Source organism: Dendrobates tinctorius, unplaced genomic scaffold (assembly GCF_039654945.1).
Source record: "Dendrobates tinctorius isolate UK_male_01 unplaced genomic scaffold, ASM3965494v1 ptg000158l, whole genome shotgun sequence".
Lineage (NCBI taxonomy): Eukaryota > Metazoa > Chordata > Amphibia > Anura > Dendrobatidae > Dendrobates > Dendrobates tinctorius.
The window spans coordinates 42,566,130-42,582,737 of record NW_027361825.1 but is presented as its reverse complement, the minus strand read 5'-3'; the positions used below and the strand labels follow the sequence as shown (position 1 = coordinate 42,582,737).

Genomic DNA, 16,608 nt, shown 5'->3' with positions numbered 1-16,608 from the left:
TGCAAAAAATACTGAAGTCGCACGACTTTGCCCACTCTATCAGCACTCTGGTATATTCTGAAAGCAGAGCAAAAAGAGGCCAAGCTAATAAGGGACAAAAACAAACTGGCACAAGCGGTAAAATTATTATTATTATTATTTATTTATATAGCACCATTGGTTCCATGGTGCTGTTCATGAGAAGGGGTTACATACAGATTACAGATATCACTTACAGCAAACTAACAATCACAGACTGATATAGAGGGGAGAGAGGACCCTGCCCTTATGGGCTTACATGCTACAAGATGGTGGGGAAGGAGACAGTAGGTTGGGGGGTTACAGCAGTTCCAGTGATGGTGAGGCAGTAGCTCTCTGAGGCAGCGGGGATCACTGCCGGCTGTAGGCTTTCCTGAAGAGGTGGGTTTTCAGGTTCCGTCTGAAGGATCCGAGTGTGGTTGATAACCGGACGTGTTGGGGCAGGGAATTCCAGAGGATGGGGGCTATTCGGGAGAAGTCTTGGAGGCGGTTGGGTGAGGAGCGAATAAGTGTAGAGGAGAGAAGGAGGTCTTGGGAGGACCGGAGATTCCTTGAGGGAAGGTATCTGGAGATTAGTTCAGAGATGTATGGAGGAGACAGGTTGTAGATGGCCTTGTAGGTCAGTATTAGTAATTTGAACTGGATACGCTGAGGGAATGGGAGCCAGTGAAGAGATTTGCAGAGGGGAGAAGCGGAGGAGGAGCGAGGAGAGAGATGAATTAGTCGGGCGGCAGAGTTAAGGATGGACTGGAGAGGTGCGAGGGTGTTAGCAGGGAGACCACAGAAAAGGATGTTGCAGTAGTCGAGGCGGGAGATGATGAGGGCATGCACAAGCATTTTAGTAGATTGAGGGTTGAGGAAAGGACGGATTCTGGAAATATTTTTGAGCTGGAGGCGACAGGAGGTAGAAAGAGCTTGGATGTGCGGTTTGAAGGACAGGGCAGAGTCAAAGGTTACTCCGAGGCAGCGGACTTCTGGTACTGGGAAAAGCGTGATGTCATTAAGTCATTAATTGTTATAGCTAGGTCGGGTAAGGAAGATCTGTGAGATGGAGGAAAGATGATGAGTTCAGATTTGTCTACATTGAGTTTGAGGAAGCGAGAGGAGAAGAAGGAGGATATGGCTGATAGACACTCTGGGATTCTGGAGAGCAGAGAGGTGACATCTGGGCCAGAGAGGTAGATCTGAGTGTCATCAGCATAAAGGTGGTAGTGGAATCTGTGGGACTTTGAGTTGCCCCAGACCAAGTGTATAGATTGAGAAGAGTAGGGTTCCTAAAACAGAGCCTTGGGGGACTCCAACAGAGAGAGGGTGGGATGAGGAGGTGGTGTGGGAGTGGGAGACGCTGAATGTGCAGTTGGAAAGGTGTGAGGAGATCCAGGATAGGGCAAGGCCTTTGATGCCGAAGGAGGAGAGGATCTGTAGTAGGAGGCAGTGGTCAACTGTGTCAAATGCAGAGGACAGGTCTAGAATCAGGAGTATAGAGTATTGTCCATTTGATTTGGCTGTTTGGTCAGGGCTGTCTCAGTGGAGTGATGGGGGCGGAAACCAGGTTGTAGATTGTCAAAGAGCAAGTTAGATGATAGGTGGGAGGAAAGTTCAGCGTGGACGTGCTGTTCCAGGAGTTTGGAAGCGAATGGAAGCAATGATATTGGGCGATAGCTGGACATAGCGGTTGGGTCGAGGGTTGGCTTTTTAAGGATAGGCGTGATTGTGGCATGCTTGAAAGCAGAAGGGAAGGTACCGGACGTTAGTGATAGGTTGAAGAGGTGGGTTAGGGATGGGATAAGTGTGGTGGTGAGGTTGGGGAGGAGGTGGGATGGGATGGGGTCAAGTGCACAGGTTGTGAGGTGCGATTTGGAGAATAGGCGATTAAGCTCCCCTTCAGTGATGTTGGAGAGTGAGGTTATCGGGTTTGGGCATTGGTCTGGTATACAAAGGGGTTGTGGTGGTTGAGTCATGAAGACTTGCCTTGTTTGGTCAATCTTGTTTTTGAAGTGTGTGGCAAAGTCCTCGGCAGAGATGAGGGAGGTTGGAGGAGGCAGTGGTGGGCGGAGGAGGGAGTTCAAAGTTTTGAATAACTGGGTTGTAAGATAGGGAAGATACGAGGGTTGTGAAGTAGGCCTGTTTAGCAGAGGTGAGGGCAGATTTGAAATCGAGTGTTGCCTGTTTGAATGTGGTGAAGTCATCTTGCGAATTTGTTTTCTTCCAGCGCCGCTCTGCAATCCTGGACACTTGCCGGAGCTTTTTAGTGGTGATATTGTGCCAGGGTTGTCTGTTGATACGTCGCATTCTGCCATGATCGAGAGGGGCAACCGTGTCAATAGCTGATGCGAGAGTGGCATTGTAGAAAGCAGTGGCACAGTCTGTGTCATGGAGTGAGGATATTGTTGCCAGTGATAAAATAGAGTCAGAGAGCGCGTGGGTGTCTGTGTGCAAGCTTTCTGTGGGAGTGTGCGTGTTGCTGGACATGGGTGCCAGGTGAGGAGGACAGGGATGAGAAAGTGAGTAGATGATGGTCAGATAGAGGGAGAGGGGAGTTGGTGAAGTTAGAAAGAGAGCAGAGACGGGTGAAGAACCAGGTCTATTGTGTGTCCATCTGTGTGGGTGGCTGGGGCCCCAGACCAAGTGTGTAGATTGAGAAGAGTAGGGGTCCTAGAACAGAGCCTTGTGGGACTCCAACAGACAGAGGTTGGGATGAGGAGTTAGTGTGGGAGTGGGAGACGCTGAATGTGCGGTTGGAAAGGTATGAGGAGATCCAGGATAGGGCGAGGTCTTTGATGCCAAAGGAGGAGAGGATCTGTAGTAGGAGGCAGTGGTCAACTGTTTCGAAAGTAGAGGACAGGTCTAGAAGTAGGAGTATAGAGTATTGTCCGTTAGCTTTGGCTGTATGTAGGTTGTTGGTAATTTTGGTCAGGGCTGTCTCAGTGGAATGATGGGGGCGGAAGCCAGATTGAAGATTGTCAAAGAGCAAGTTAGATGAGTGGTGGGAGGAAAGTTCAGTGTGGACATGCTGCTCCAGGAGTTTAGAAGCGAATGGGAGCAGCAATATTGGGCGATAGCTGGACTTGGCTGTTGGCTCAAGGGTTGGCTTTTTAAGGATAGGTGTGATTGTGGCATGTTTGAAAGCAGAAGGGAAGGTACCAGAAGTTAGTGATAAGTTGAAGAGGTGGGTTAGGGATGGGATAAGTGTGGTGGTGAGGTTGGGGAGGAGGTGAGATGGGATGGGGTCAAGTGCACAGGTTGTGAGGTGCGATTTGGAGAAGAGGCGATTAAGCTCCTCTTCAGTGATGTTGGAGAGAGAGGTTATGGGGTTTGGGCATTGGTCTGGTATACAAAGGGGTTGAGGTGGTTGGACAATAAAGACTGGTCGTGTTTGGTCTATCTTGTTTTTGAAGTGTGCGGCAAAGTCCTCGGCGGAGATTAGGGAAGTTGGAGGTGACAGTGGTGGGCGGAGGAGGGAGTTAAAAGTATTGAACAACTGTTTGGGGTTATGGGATAAGCAAGATACAAGGGATGTAAAGAAGGCCTGTTTAGCAGAGGTGAGAGCTGATTTGAATTTAAGTGTTGCTTCTTTGAGTGCAGTGAAGTCGTCTTGCAAATGTGTTTTCTTCCAGCGCTGTTCTGCAATTCTGGATGCTTGCCGAAGCTTTTTAGTGGTGTTATTGTGCCAGGGTTGTCTATTGGTTCGTCGCACTCTGTTATGTATGACAGGTACGACTGAGTCGATGGCTGATGCAAGAGTGGCATTGTAGAAACTAGTGGCAGTGGCAGTGTCGTGGAGTGAAGCTATGGAGGACAGTGGTAGAATAGAGTCAGAGAGTGTGCGAGTGTCTAGATGTGCGAGGTTTCTGTGGGGGGTGCGCGTGCTGCTGGACGTGGGTGACAGGTGAGGAGGACAGGGATGAGAAAGTGAGCAGATGGTGGTCAGATAAAGGGAGAGGGGAGGTGGTGAAGTTAGAAAGAGAGCAGAGGCAGGTGAAGACCAGGTCTAATGTATGTCCATCTGTGTGGGTGGCTGAGGAGGACCACTGAGTAAGTCCAAAGGATGAAGTAAGGGAGAGGAGTTTAGAGGCTGCCGACTGGTGGGTGTCAATGGGGATGTTGAAGTCACCCATGATGATGGTGGGAATGTCAGCAGAGAGAAAGTGAAGGAGCCAGGTTGAGAATTGGTCAATAAAGGAAGTGGTTGGGCCTGGAGGTCAGTATATGACGGCCACTTGGAGGATGAAGGGAGAATAGATGCGGACAGAGTCGACTTCAAAAGAGGGGAGGACAAGGGAGGGAAGAGGTGGGATTGGGCTGAAGGTGCAGTTGGAAAAAAGGAGAAGGCCCACTCCTCCACCATGTCTGTTGCCAGGGCGAGGACTGTGGGTAAAGTGGAGGCCACCGTAACATAGCGCAGCAGCGGAGGCGGTGTCGGAGGGTGTCAGCCATGTTTCGGTGAGGCCATGGAAGGAAAAGTTACGAGAGGTAAAGAGGTCATGAATCACATGGAGCTTATTGCAGACGGAGCGGGGCAACATATGGATGATGATTCAGCACAGCCCCCGCCGGAGCTGGCTGACCCACACAAAACTGAAATAGACAAAACCAGATCAAATGTGAACAGAATAGCAAAAGAACACTTAGCTGAGCATGCAGGGACTGAGCTGGAAACTAAGACCTCAGGAGGCAGGAAAAAATCACCAGCAGGGATAGAGGGAGTCGGCTGTCTTAAATCCAGTCTGAAACCCCAGATCTCCAATCGTCGTCCTCATTATCAGGTGGCAAGCCTCTGTTAATCAGATCAGCTCCATTACCTCCAGTAACCACCAGAGGGAACCCAGAAAGAGAACTCACAACCCCTCTGTCAATTTGACCAGCTCCACTACCTTCAGTAGTAACCAGAGGTAGGCCAGAAAGCGAATTCACAACAGTCAGCTTAAGGAATGCTTTTTCAGAAATTAATAGATCAGACGCTAGGGCTGAAAATCTGTATGCAAGTCACCAGCCTGCAGCCTACCAGTGAATTACGGGTCAGCTTTTCTTTCCCACTGTCTAATAAATTAATGGCTACGGACTAATAACCTGTTTGCACCTTAGAGCCTAAGTACTAATTGAACACTACCAGGCTCTGATATCAATTCTGCATGCACGGGGTCAATTTAAAGGGAACATGTCTATAGTTTTAATAAGCCCCGAATCATGGGCAGCATGAAATGCCTTGATTACAGAATGCTATGTTTTACTCTGAAACACTATGGCATTTTAAGAAAACGTAGTTTTAGAGATAGGCAGTGGTTCAGTGGGAAGAGTCCATAAAGTGCTATAAAGGGAGAGACCTGTCAGTCCCACTGACCTCGGGCGGGAGAAGCTCAATGCCAAAAGGTAGAGAACTGTCAGTCCCACCGAGCTGGGTCAGGAGAAGCCCGATGCCAAAAGGGAGAGACCTGTCAGTTCCACTGAGCTCGGTAGGGAAAAGCTCGATGCCAAAAAGGAGAGAACAGTCAGTCCCACTGAGCTCTGTCGGGAAAAGCTCGATGCCAAAAAGGAGAGAACTGTCAGTCCCACTGAGCTCTGTCAGGAGAAGCTCGATGCTAAAAGGGAGAGACCTGTCAGTCCAACGAGCTCAGATGGGAGAATCTCGATGCCGAAAGGAAGAGACCTGTGAGTCCAGGCTCGGACTGGCCCACAGGGTAACAGGGGGATCCCCCGGTGGGCCCCTGTGCAAATCTGGGCCCCCAACCCCACTATATGGTTAGTATTTAGTATAATTGACTTGATTTAATCTGTACAGAAAAAAGCAGCATCTCATCATTCATTAACCAAACTACCTAGCTTATATGTTAGGAACGGCGGAACGCACTAAATAAAATAAATAATAAAGTGTGTTCGCCGCTCGGGGTCCACCGTGCAGAAGGTGTTATAACTGTTGCTGAGTAATGGCAGACGTGCTATATGGTGGTATAATGTGCACAGGGTTAAACGTCACCCATGTGCGCAGGGCAATCACTGTTTAATCACAGAGATGCCAGTAGGGGTAAACACAAAAATTGTGAGCCTGTTAGCATCACAGGTCTCAGATATATGCACACACGGTATCAGGTCACAGGTGCAGGACCAAAGGCAGAGGAGCTGCATCCGTCTAGACCTACCGTGTGTGCGGCGTCGCTATTGCGGGCGCCAAAGAGAGCTGCAACTGCAGCGCGGCGAAGAACACTGCCGCGAGACGAAAGTGCCGTGTGGAGTAGCCCCATCGGCCGCTAGTGTAGAGGCGCGGTGTGCACAGTGTAAGGCTTGCCACTGACTGGCGCTGACTGCTGAACTAATTCCCTATCTACATGAGTAATATCAGAGGGAAGGGGTTTCAAATGAGTCAGTCACCAGAGTCATACATCCGTCACCATTCACACATCTAGCAAGTAATGTCTATACTAGCGCATGGCCGAACGGCCATGCGGTCCTTTTATAGCCGTGCGCTGCCGGGACCTTCCAGATCTCTGAGATGGACCAATCAGATCAGGGGAAGGACCTGAGCACGTGACTCCCGAGGGCCAATGGGAGATCGTCTCATGAGCATGCTCAGTGGAGCGGCAGCGGGACTTAGCCTCAGAAATGACTTGCTGCAAAGCAGTATGTGAGGCTCTGGACTCCTGCTGTGTAGCTACAGGAATCCGACGCCTAATATTATTATTATTTAGAGATATAGGTACAATTATGAATGAGGGGAGTGTAATATTTGTATGCAGGTGAAAAGTGGGCCCCTAAAGTCAATGTTACTGGTGGGCCCTTGGCATCCCAGTCCAAAGCTGTGTGAGTCTTACCGAATTTGGACATGAGCAGCTCAGTGCCAAAAGGGAGAGACACGTCAGTCCTACAGAGCTCCGTCGGGAGAAGCTTGATAATAAAACGATCTTGTTTCTTTGACACCACAGTTGTATCTCTGACCACTGACAGGACATAATGCTGACAGATTTATGGCCAGCATAAACTGTTGGTCTCCAATTTAAGAAACATTAACAAAGCACCTAACAGTTAGTCAGGATACAAGCATTTAGCACTTGGTATTTCCAGAATAAAAAGCTATACCCTATCCTAACTTACTGATTGCTGGGGTCCTGACTGCTGGGACCCTTAGTGATCCCAAGAACCTGACTTTTCAGAAACCAATCTTGAATGGAGCACAGAGGTACACATACTCGACCTCTGCTCCATTCTTTGTCTATGGGACTGCCAGAGAAAGCTGAGTGCAACTGTTTGCTAATTCCAGAAGTCACATAGACAATAGATGGAGTGGAATTCATGCATGAGTGCCTCCGCTCCATTCAAGACTGGGTTGTGCAGAGCTTTTGTACCCTCAGAATTCATTGTTATAAAGATTGCATAAAAAATTACAATAAAATCACGTAAAATCAAGGACATCTCAAGAAAGTGCAGACTTCCAATGTACGGAAATGTATATGAGATAAGAAATAATTATAGTGGGGTAACCAGGGGAAAAATAAGACCATGCTGCTCGTATCAACTCCATATTGTGCACTAGTTTCTATACATCCAGGTAAAAACTAACATACAGACTCACTATTCCTTATGTTTATTCAATGGAAATAGGTTGATTAGTACTGTATGAGGTGCAGAAACCGTGATACTACAGGGAGAGTGGTTGAGTAGAGCAGAGCTTTATGTCATATACTAATTGCGGTCAAATGATTGACACATAGGAATAATTGATTGCATTAGCACTTATTATTTATAATTTTTTTTATGTCATATACATTTCCATATATTGAAAGTCACATAAAATTACGATCAGATGGTCTATACTTTCTTGTGATGTCCTTGTTTTTTTACATGATTTTATTGTAGTTTTTTAATGTAATCTGTAAACTTTTATAATCATAGATCTCTTCTCAGTCTGTGATATTGCTGTCAGAGATTTTCGAATACCCATGGCCGACTGTCTACGATTTGCATTACAAATTTATCGGCAAGTATTTTCTATTTTCAGAATTTCTCGATCATTGGGACCAATGAATGCAGCAAATCATACAGTACTGACCACTTTCTTCATTATTAAGGGCATTTCTGATGTCCCGACGCTTCAGGTGCCAATCTTCCTCTTGGTCCTTCTTATTTATCTTATTACCGTTGGTGGTAATATGACCATCCTACACCTGGTGTGTGCAGACCTTCAGCTCCATACCCCCATGTACTTCTTCTTGTGCAACCTGTCCATCTTGGACATATCTTCCAGCACGGTCACTCTTCATAAGATCCTCGTTAGCTTTTTATCTGGTGACAAGACCGTTTCTGTCCTGTCATGTTTGGTTCAGATGTTCATCTTCACATCTCTAGTGTGCAATGAATTACTGATACTCACAGCCATGAGTTACGATCGCTACGTCGCCATCTGTAACCCGCTGCGCTATTCCACAGTCATGAACCGAAGCGTCTGCTCTATGCTGGCCATTGTCTGTTGGGTTTTGGGCTTTGTGGAATCTCTACCTCACGTTGTTCTAATATCCAGATTCACTTGTTATAATTCTAATGAAATAAACCACTTCTTCTGTGACATTGTCCCTCTAGTGAAACTTTCCTGTAACGATACATCCCTCTCTGACTTTTTGATGTTCATCTGCGGACTCTTCCTTTCCACCTTCCCCTTTGTCCTCACATTTATCCCTTACATCTTCATTATCCGTACCATAGTGAGCATCAGCTCAACTGTAGGGAAGCACAAGGCTTTCTACACGTGTTCTTCACACCTCACCGTGGTCATACTTCTGTACTTGACACTTGTCTGCCAGTATCTTAGACCGGCTTCAACGGACACTTTGGAATCCAACAAGCTTTTCTCCTTGTTCAACACAGCTGCCGTCCCCATGTTGAACCCACTGATCTACAGCCTGAAAAACCAAGATGTCAAATCCGCACTGAAACGTAGATGGGTACGAATGACCATATAACTGGATGATGACGACGATGAAGAGCAGGAAAGGTAGACAATGTATGTCTACATCTCTGTATGTTCTGCTGATATGGAAAAGACTAGCAATGCACAGAGTAAAAACACATAAATCAGGCTCTGGATCAGTAGCCAGATGAGAACTTGTTTTATTCCCAAAATTGTATATTATAGGGCATCATTTTCAACATAGAATGTATAACTTTTGTTTTATCTATTTTTTGCACCATAAAAAAAAAAGTTTTATAAAGGCTTGTTGCATAGTCTTAAAAAAGTTATTCATAACCTGTGAATGTTTCCACATTTTTTTACGTTACACACACAAACTTAAAGGTATTTTACTGGAAGTTAAATTTCTACCAACACTAACCCGCAACTATTTGTGAAGTATAAAGGAAATGATACATAAATCTGATAATAATAACATGCATTTAGTCAATATTTTGTAGGACCACCTTTCACTGCAATTACCAATGTAAGTTTTCTGGAGTATGTCTCTACCAGCTTCGCACATCTACAGTAAAGGCTGCCAATTTTGCCCAATCTTTTATGCAAACTAGATCTAGTTCAGTGACATTGGATGGATGTCATGTAGGGGACAAAGCTAACACGTGGAAGTAGATGCTCTGGTCAGATGAGACCAAAGTAGAACTTTTGTGACTAAATGCAAAACGCTATATGTTACGAAAAACACCGTCCCCACTGTGAAACGTGGTGACAGCATCATGCTGTGGGGAGGCTTTTCTTCAGCAGGGACAGGGAATCTGGTCAGAGTTGATGTGAAGATGGATAGAGCTAAATACAGGGAAATCCTTCAGGACAACCTGTTAGTGGCTGCAAAAACCTTGAGACAGAGGCGTAGGTTCACCTTCTAGCAGAACAAGGACCCTAAACATCCTGCCAGAAATACAATGTCATGATCCAAGGTGGATCTGACAGTTTAAATGCACAAAGTGAACTTTTTTTCCTTTGGCTTGGTGCCAAAGTGGGTTGATTGCCCCCGGTGGCCATTAGAATTATTACACGTGGTGTCGTTCATTCTAAGTTGCCCCGGTGGTGGTGAGCAGTAGTGCACTTTAGTTTCTTTGGTTTAATGTGCACTTAATTACAAATCAGGTGTTAGGCTCTATAAAAGGGAGCCAGGTATGTTCAATCACTGTTGGTGATATTGTGTGTTAGTCATTCACAAGGAAGTCTGGGTGAATGAAGGAGCTGAACATGAGTCCTGCGCAGCCCAGCCAGAGGGGACGAGTGGCAGCTAGATGGTCTGCAAGAAGGGCTGGCATGGCGTGGTGGAGTCACAGTTTATGGTGTTGGCAGGGAGTGCTTGCATGGCTTGGTGGAGTGACGACTATGGAGAGTTGCACTCAGCATGCGGGACTTGGTTGCTGAGAGCTGGACTCAAGCATGCTTGACTTTTTGAGCAGGAGCTGAACTCATCTTTGGGACTCTGTTACTGGACTTCTGCAATTGGTGGTGGACTCTGCTCCAAGGCTGTACTATGGTGAAGGATCCAGTTATGGTGATGGATCCGGGTGGAGAAGATGCTCACAGGTGGTGGGCTCTGTTGCTAGGAGCGTACGCAACAGAGCAAAGCTAAGTGGTGTTTTCCCTGTTTTGTCATCTTTCCTCATGTGTGTTTTAGTGCAGTGGTGGGATTAGTTTCCGCACCGACCAATTCCCTAGTGAGGGTTTAGGTCAGGACGAGCTAGGGTTTTTAGGTTCCTGTTGCGCGCCCGGTGCGGAACCGGCAAAGGGAACGTTAGGAGTGCAGGGACGCTGGCTCAGGGGAGCTCAGGAGGTCTCCACTTGCCTATTCCCTATCGCAGGACCCACCATTGTTAATGTTTCCCAGGTTTCCCTTATTGTTTAAATTTGCCTTACTGGAGGCGGGGTTTCCAGACTTGTATATACGTGTAATGTCTAAATTCGCCAGTTGGAGGCGGTGTATCCAGCTGCACGTGTTTATTATTTAAATTCGCCCCACTGGAGGTGGTGTATCCAGGGTCACGTGCGTCACATGGGTTCGCCTTGCGATAGTCGCTGCGTCCAGACACACACGTGACCGTGACATACAATGGATGATTTAGAGCAAATCAAATTCATACGTGTGAATGGCTCATTCACAGTTCAGACCTAAATACCATTGAGAATCTGTGGCAAGACTTGAAATTTGCTGTTCACAGACACTTCTATCCAATCTCATAGAGCGAGTGTGCAAAGAAGAGGCAAAAATTTCAGCCTCTTGATGTGAAAAGCTGGTAGAGACAGATCCCAAAAGACTTGCAGCAGTAATTGTAGCGAAAAATACAAATGCACGTCACAGTTTTCAGATTTATAATTTTAAAATATTTAGAAAACCATGTATCATTTCCTTTACACTTCACATTGTTTTACCACGTCAAAGTGACAGGGCGGGTACGCCCTTACTTACGCAATGCTCACTAATATACAAATTAGGCACACTGAATACAGTTATATGGTAAAACACTAATGTAACAATTTATTAAGATTACATCAGGATAATGCTAAATTATGGAATGGCAGATATAATATTACCCTGTTTTGTTAATTCATTTCATGTGAATCATACAATTAATATGAATTATAGTACATAGAGAAATAAGCATCAATACATTACCAAGTATTGTAGCATCACTTCTCCACTGAAGGGACCACAGTGTCAGCGAGAAGGAAATACTCTGGTCTTGTCATCACAGAAACCGTGCATCCACGATACCTTCTGGAAATGTCCCTACCTCGCTGACACAGGGTCCCCTTTTTATACACAACTTCCACATCCTCCCCTATCACATCTGTGCAGTATGTTTAGGCTGAATCATCGGTATCTTGCCATTGCGCAATAGGTTGTTTGTTACTGATTACAACCCAAGATTTTTTGCCACTGGCATGTCTCTTAACAATAGCACAATGCTTCAAGGTTGTTTGTTACTGTTCAAAGTTCAACATATGTTGCTTGTCACAAAGTTAACTCTTCATGATCATAGCATAACGCTCTAAGATGGTAGCATATGGGCAGCATGACTTCCATAATCACCTATTCTGAAAACTGGATACCTATCGTAACCCAGGCACACACTCATACTTGTCTCATTTGTATCACAATTGGTCCTTGATTATTGATGTCATGCATGACCATTGCTACATGAGACCATCAAAACATTTTGGTCTCCCTTGTCCCCGAGCATCATAATATTATTGAACACAAGACTTCCTTGTTGAAGCAGCATTAATATTCATTATCTGTACAGTTGTTATTTTCCCTATTGTCTTTGTAATTTTTCTCAGCACATGTGTAAGAATACACCACACAACTCTTACCCCTATATATATTAGAATACCACACAGAATTAGTTGGAAAGCTCCTTGTAGAATTCCCATCAACCACCCCCCAATTCCTTTAACCCAATTGGCAGGGTATAGAAAAGAGAAAGTTTTCAGTATCACTGTTTGACAAAGCAAATATCACAGTGGTCACTTGTGTGTATATCAGGATAATGAATCTTTGAAACACATAGCTTCAAAGACCATAGAACAATTAACCTTGTTTTACGGTATTAACATAGAGCAAACACTTTTTGGCTCAGTATCAAAGTTCAGCATCAATGATGTTACACTGTAGTATATTGCAATATATAGTGTTGAAGGAAGACTTTAAGTCCATCTAGTTCAACCCATATCCTATCCTAACCTTCCCTAACATGTTGATCCAGAGGAAGGCAAAAAAAACCCATGTGGCAACAGTAAGCTTCACATTGGGGAAAATACAATATGTAGGCTATAAGATATCCATATTTTTATTAGCACCACACACATATACTTGTTACTTTGAATTTGCTGGTAAACATAAAATCCCCAAAAATAAGTTTAAACCCTTTCCGACATCGGGCGTGATAGTACGCTGATGTCGGACTCTCCCTGTTTGGTGCGGGCATATGTCAGCTGATATATACAGCTGACATGTGCCCGCAACAGCCACGGGTGAAATCGCGATCCACCCGTGGGTGTTAACTAGTTAAATGCTGCTGTCACATGGTCGCGGGTCACCGATGGGTTGGCATGACAACCAGATGTATATCAGGTACATGGCCGATTTTGATACTATGGTCAGATTAAAATTGGTAATGCAAGTCTATGGATCCATGAAAAAAATTGGACAGCATTTGGATGCTGAGTGCAGTCCAATTTTCACCTACTGTCACATAGAAGGTGGAGGCTTTTTTTTCTCCAAGTACCAGAAAAACAGATGACACTCAAACCATGCTCTGATCAGAATAATCGGTCTGTTTTTCACGTATGTGACACCTGAAGGAGGCCTATTACGTCTGTACTCTAGTGCATTATACGTGACGTAAAGCAGACCGGCATCCTGCTAGTCCTTGCCCTTGTCTACCATGGAAAGCCACCAGGCACCCCTTGAACATAACACAAAGGCACTAATGAGCTCCCTCCCTATGTTTATCCTCTTAGCTGCCACGGTCAGCATAAAGCCCCCGTTACACACCGTGATATCGCTAGCAATATCGCTGTAACGTCACCGATTTCGTGACGTTATAGCGATATTGCTAGCGATATAGCTATGTCTGATACTTACTTCCGACCGGCTCCCCCGCTGGTCGCGCGAGAACGCCCTGGATAATTTATTGTCGAGCGCTTCCTGCTGGGCTTCCTGTGTGGACGCGGGCGGGAGGACGTCTGGATGGCCTCGTCTGACAGGTAAGTAGCGACCGCCGACCGCTGCTATGTCGCTGGTGAGATCTGCCTGTGTGGCAGCTCACTAGCGACCACTTAGCGATGCACCAGCGATCCTGACCGCGTCATATCGCTGGTGCATCGCTAAGTGTAACGGTACCCTTAGTCGTAGAATCTAAGGGGGTAAACCGTTGGTATTGGAGTTATCTCCGATTTGGGCTGTTATTGCTTTATGATATGTGTATAATGAGTTTGGAGTAGAGTCAAACACATGTAGGTAATAAATGTGCCAATCAGGACTCTTATGTTGCTGTTTAGTCAAAGCCTCAAGCCTCACTCAGACATCTGTCAAACTTGGTTCGAGTACGGACCACAATGCTTGGACCTGCCGCACAGTGCATGGATCTGTCGTATAATGCGCAGACCTGTCGTATAATGCGCGGACCTGCCGCACAGTGCGTGAACCTGTCATATAATGCATAGACCTACCACACAGTGCACGGACCTGCCAAACAGTGCACGGACCTGCCACACTGTGCACAGACCTGTCACACAGTGCACTGACATGCAGCACAGTGCATGGACCTGCCACTCAGTGCACGGACCAGCCACACAATACACGGACCAGCCACACAATGCACGGACCTGCCACACAATGCACGGACCTGCCACACAATGCACGGACCTGCCACACAATGCACGGACCTGCCACACAATGCACAGACCTTCCACACAATACACGGACCTGCTGCACAATGCACAGACCTGTCGCACAATGCGTTGACCTGTCATATAATGCATGGACCTGCCCTACAGGGCATTGACATGTTGTATAATGTGCGGACCTGCCGCACGGTGCGTGAACCTGTCATATAATGAACGGATCTGCCGCACAGTACATGGACCTGCCACACAGTTCATGGACCTGCCACACAGTTCATGGACCTGCCACACAGTTCATGGACCTGCCAAACAGTGCATGGACCTGCCCCACAGTGCACAGACCTGTCGCACAATGCGTTGACCTGTCATATAATACATGGATCTGCCCCACAGGGCATTGACATGTCGTATAATGTGCGGACCTGTTGCACAGTGCTTGAACCTGTCATATAATGCACGGACCTGCCGCACAGTGCATGGACCTGTCATATAATGCATGGACCTGCCACACAGTTCATGGACCTGCCAAACAGTGCATGGACCTGCCCTACAGTGCACAGACCTGTCGCACAATGCGTTGACCAGTCATATAATGCACGGACCTGCTGCACAGTGTGTGGACCTGTCATATAATGCATGGACCTGCCACACAGTGCATGGACCTGCCCCACAGTGCACAGACGTGCCACACAATGCATGGACCTGCCACACAGTACGTGGGACTGCTGCACAATGCACAGACCTGTCGCACAATGCGCTGACCTGTCATATAATGCACGGACGGACCTGCCGCGCAGTGCATGGACCTGCCATACAATGCTCAGACCTGCTGGACAATGCATGGACCTGCCATGGGTTTGCTGATCCAAATCCAGCTTACTAAGTATATGTGGGTCTGTCAATTTCAGGTCAGACCTATGCTTGTACCGAGTTTAACAGACAAATCAACGAGGCTTAAAGGGATTTGAAAAGAAATCCCTATCCACCTGCTCTGTTTGTACAGATATTGAGGAGAGGAGTCCAATGGGATTATATATCTCAGATGCAATATTACATTGGCAGCTTCTCCCAGGGATAACTGCTGACCATCAGGAATTTAATAGTATGAGAACACCCCAAATCTTATGGGGGAGAGTGGGGGCACACGTGCATTATTTTTGATCAGTTTGCTTATATCATTAGATCTCTGGAACAAAATATCATTCTAAACAATAGATATTTATACATCTGCTCTATTCCCTAATGAGAGAACAGTAATTATATTGAATTTCACACATTGATATTTTATTATAACATTGTTAATTGGTCTCTTTGCAACAAAACAATTTTCTGTGAAGAACAACAAACTTTGGTCCCATAAAGGATACAATAATGAGCCCGTGAAGCAGCGGTCTCAGCTGGCAGCCCCCCGGTCCCTGCAGACCTGATCCATCAGCACGACATCCTTCTGTGCCGACCTCCTAACTTAAGAATACATTTTCCTATGGCAGACGCTGTGTGTATTCACACGTGGCACACATTTCCCACCATAAATTTAGGAGTTGCAAATTTGCCACAAAATCTGCACATCTAGAAAGCAGATTGTGCCCCCTTTATTTTAGACAAGTGTGCACCTGGCAAGTGTTTCAGGAGAATGGGCAGCACGGTGGCTCAGAGGTTAGCACTGCAGCCTTGCAGCGCTAGGGTCCTAGGTTCAAATGCCACCAAGGACAACATCTGCAAGGAGTTTGTATGTTCTCCCCGTGTTTGCGTAGGTTTCCTCCGGGGACTCCGGTTTCCTCCCACATTCCAAAGACATACTGATGGGGAATTTAGATTGTGAGCCCACATCAGATAATGTGTGCAAACTGTAAAGCGCTGCGGAATATTTTGGTGAAATATGAAGATTATTGTTATGATGCTTCTTTTCGGTCATCTTTCTGGTCGCCGGCTTTTTGTTTTTCATATAACGTGTATTGGATAAACCAGTGAGCAGCTTCCGCCTGGAGAATGGTCAAGTCATTTCTTTTGTGTCTTTGGAAACCTAAAACTGTTAAAAGAAGCTCAAAAAATCTAGCGTTCATGAAGCACTTTTCTGGCAGGTTACAGAGCATATGCACACACACCTACGTTAACCCCTAGAAGCAATGTAACATACGGTCCTGTTCAGAGGCACCATATGGAGAGCCTATAGCTACAGCCTTGTGCCCTTATCCAGGTTCTGTGCACGTGGCTTTATGTGGGCTCTATTTATAGGGGTTGTTCCATTAAATACATTTACCACCTAT

General features: G+C 46.1%; 1 protein-coding gene across 1 annotated transcript; it reads left to right on the top strand.

The window, feature by feature from the left end:
* Positions 1-8,030: 8,030 nt before the first annotated feature.
* Positions 8,031-8,966, top strand: LOC141051710 (olfactory receptor 6C1-like). The gene has a single exon (XM_073548694.1). The coding sequence runs from the start codon at positions 8,031-8,033 to the stop codon at positions 8,964-8,966; it is 936 nt and encodes a 311-aa protein (XP_073404795.1).
* Positions 8,967-16,608: the final 7,642 nt, after the last annotated feature.

Bases quoted from the DNA above. Each gene is read 5' to 3' on its own strand.
- LOC141051710 (XM_073548694.1), top strand. From the start codon at position 8,031: ATGAATGCAGCAAATCATACAGTACTGACCACTTTCTTCATTATTAAG.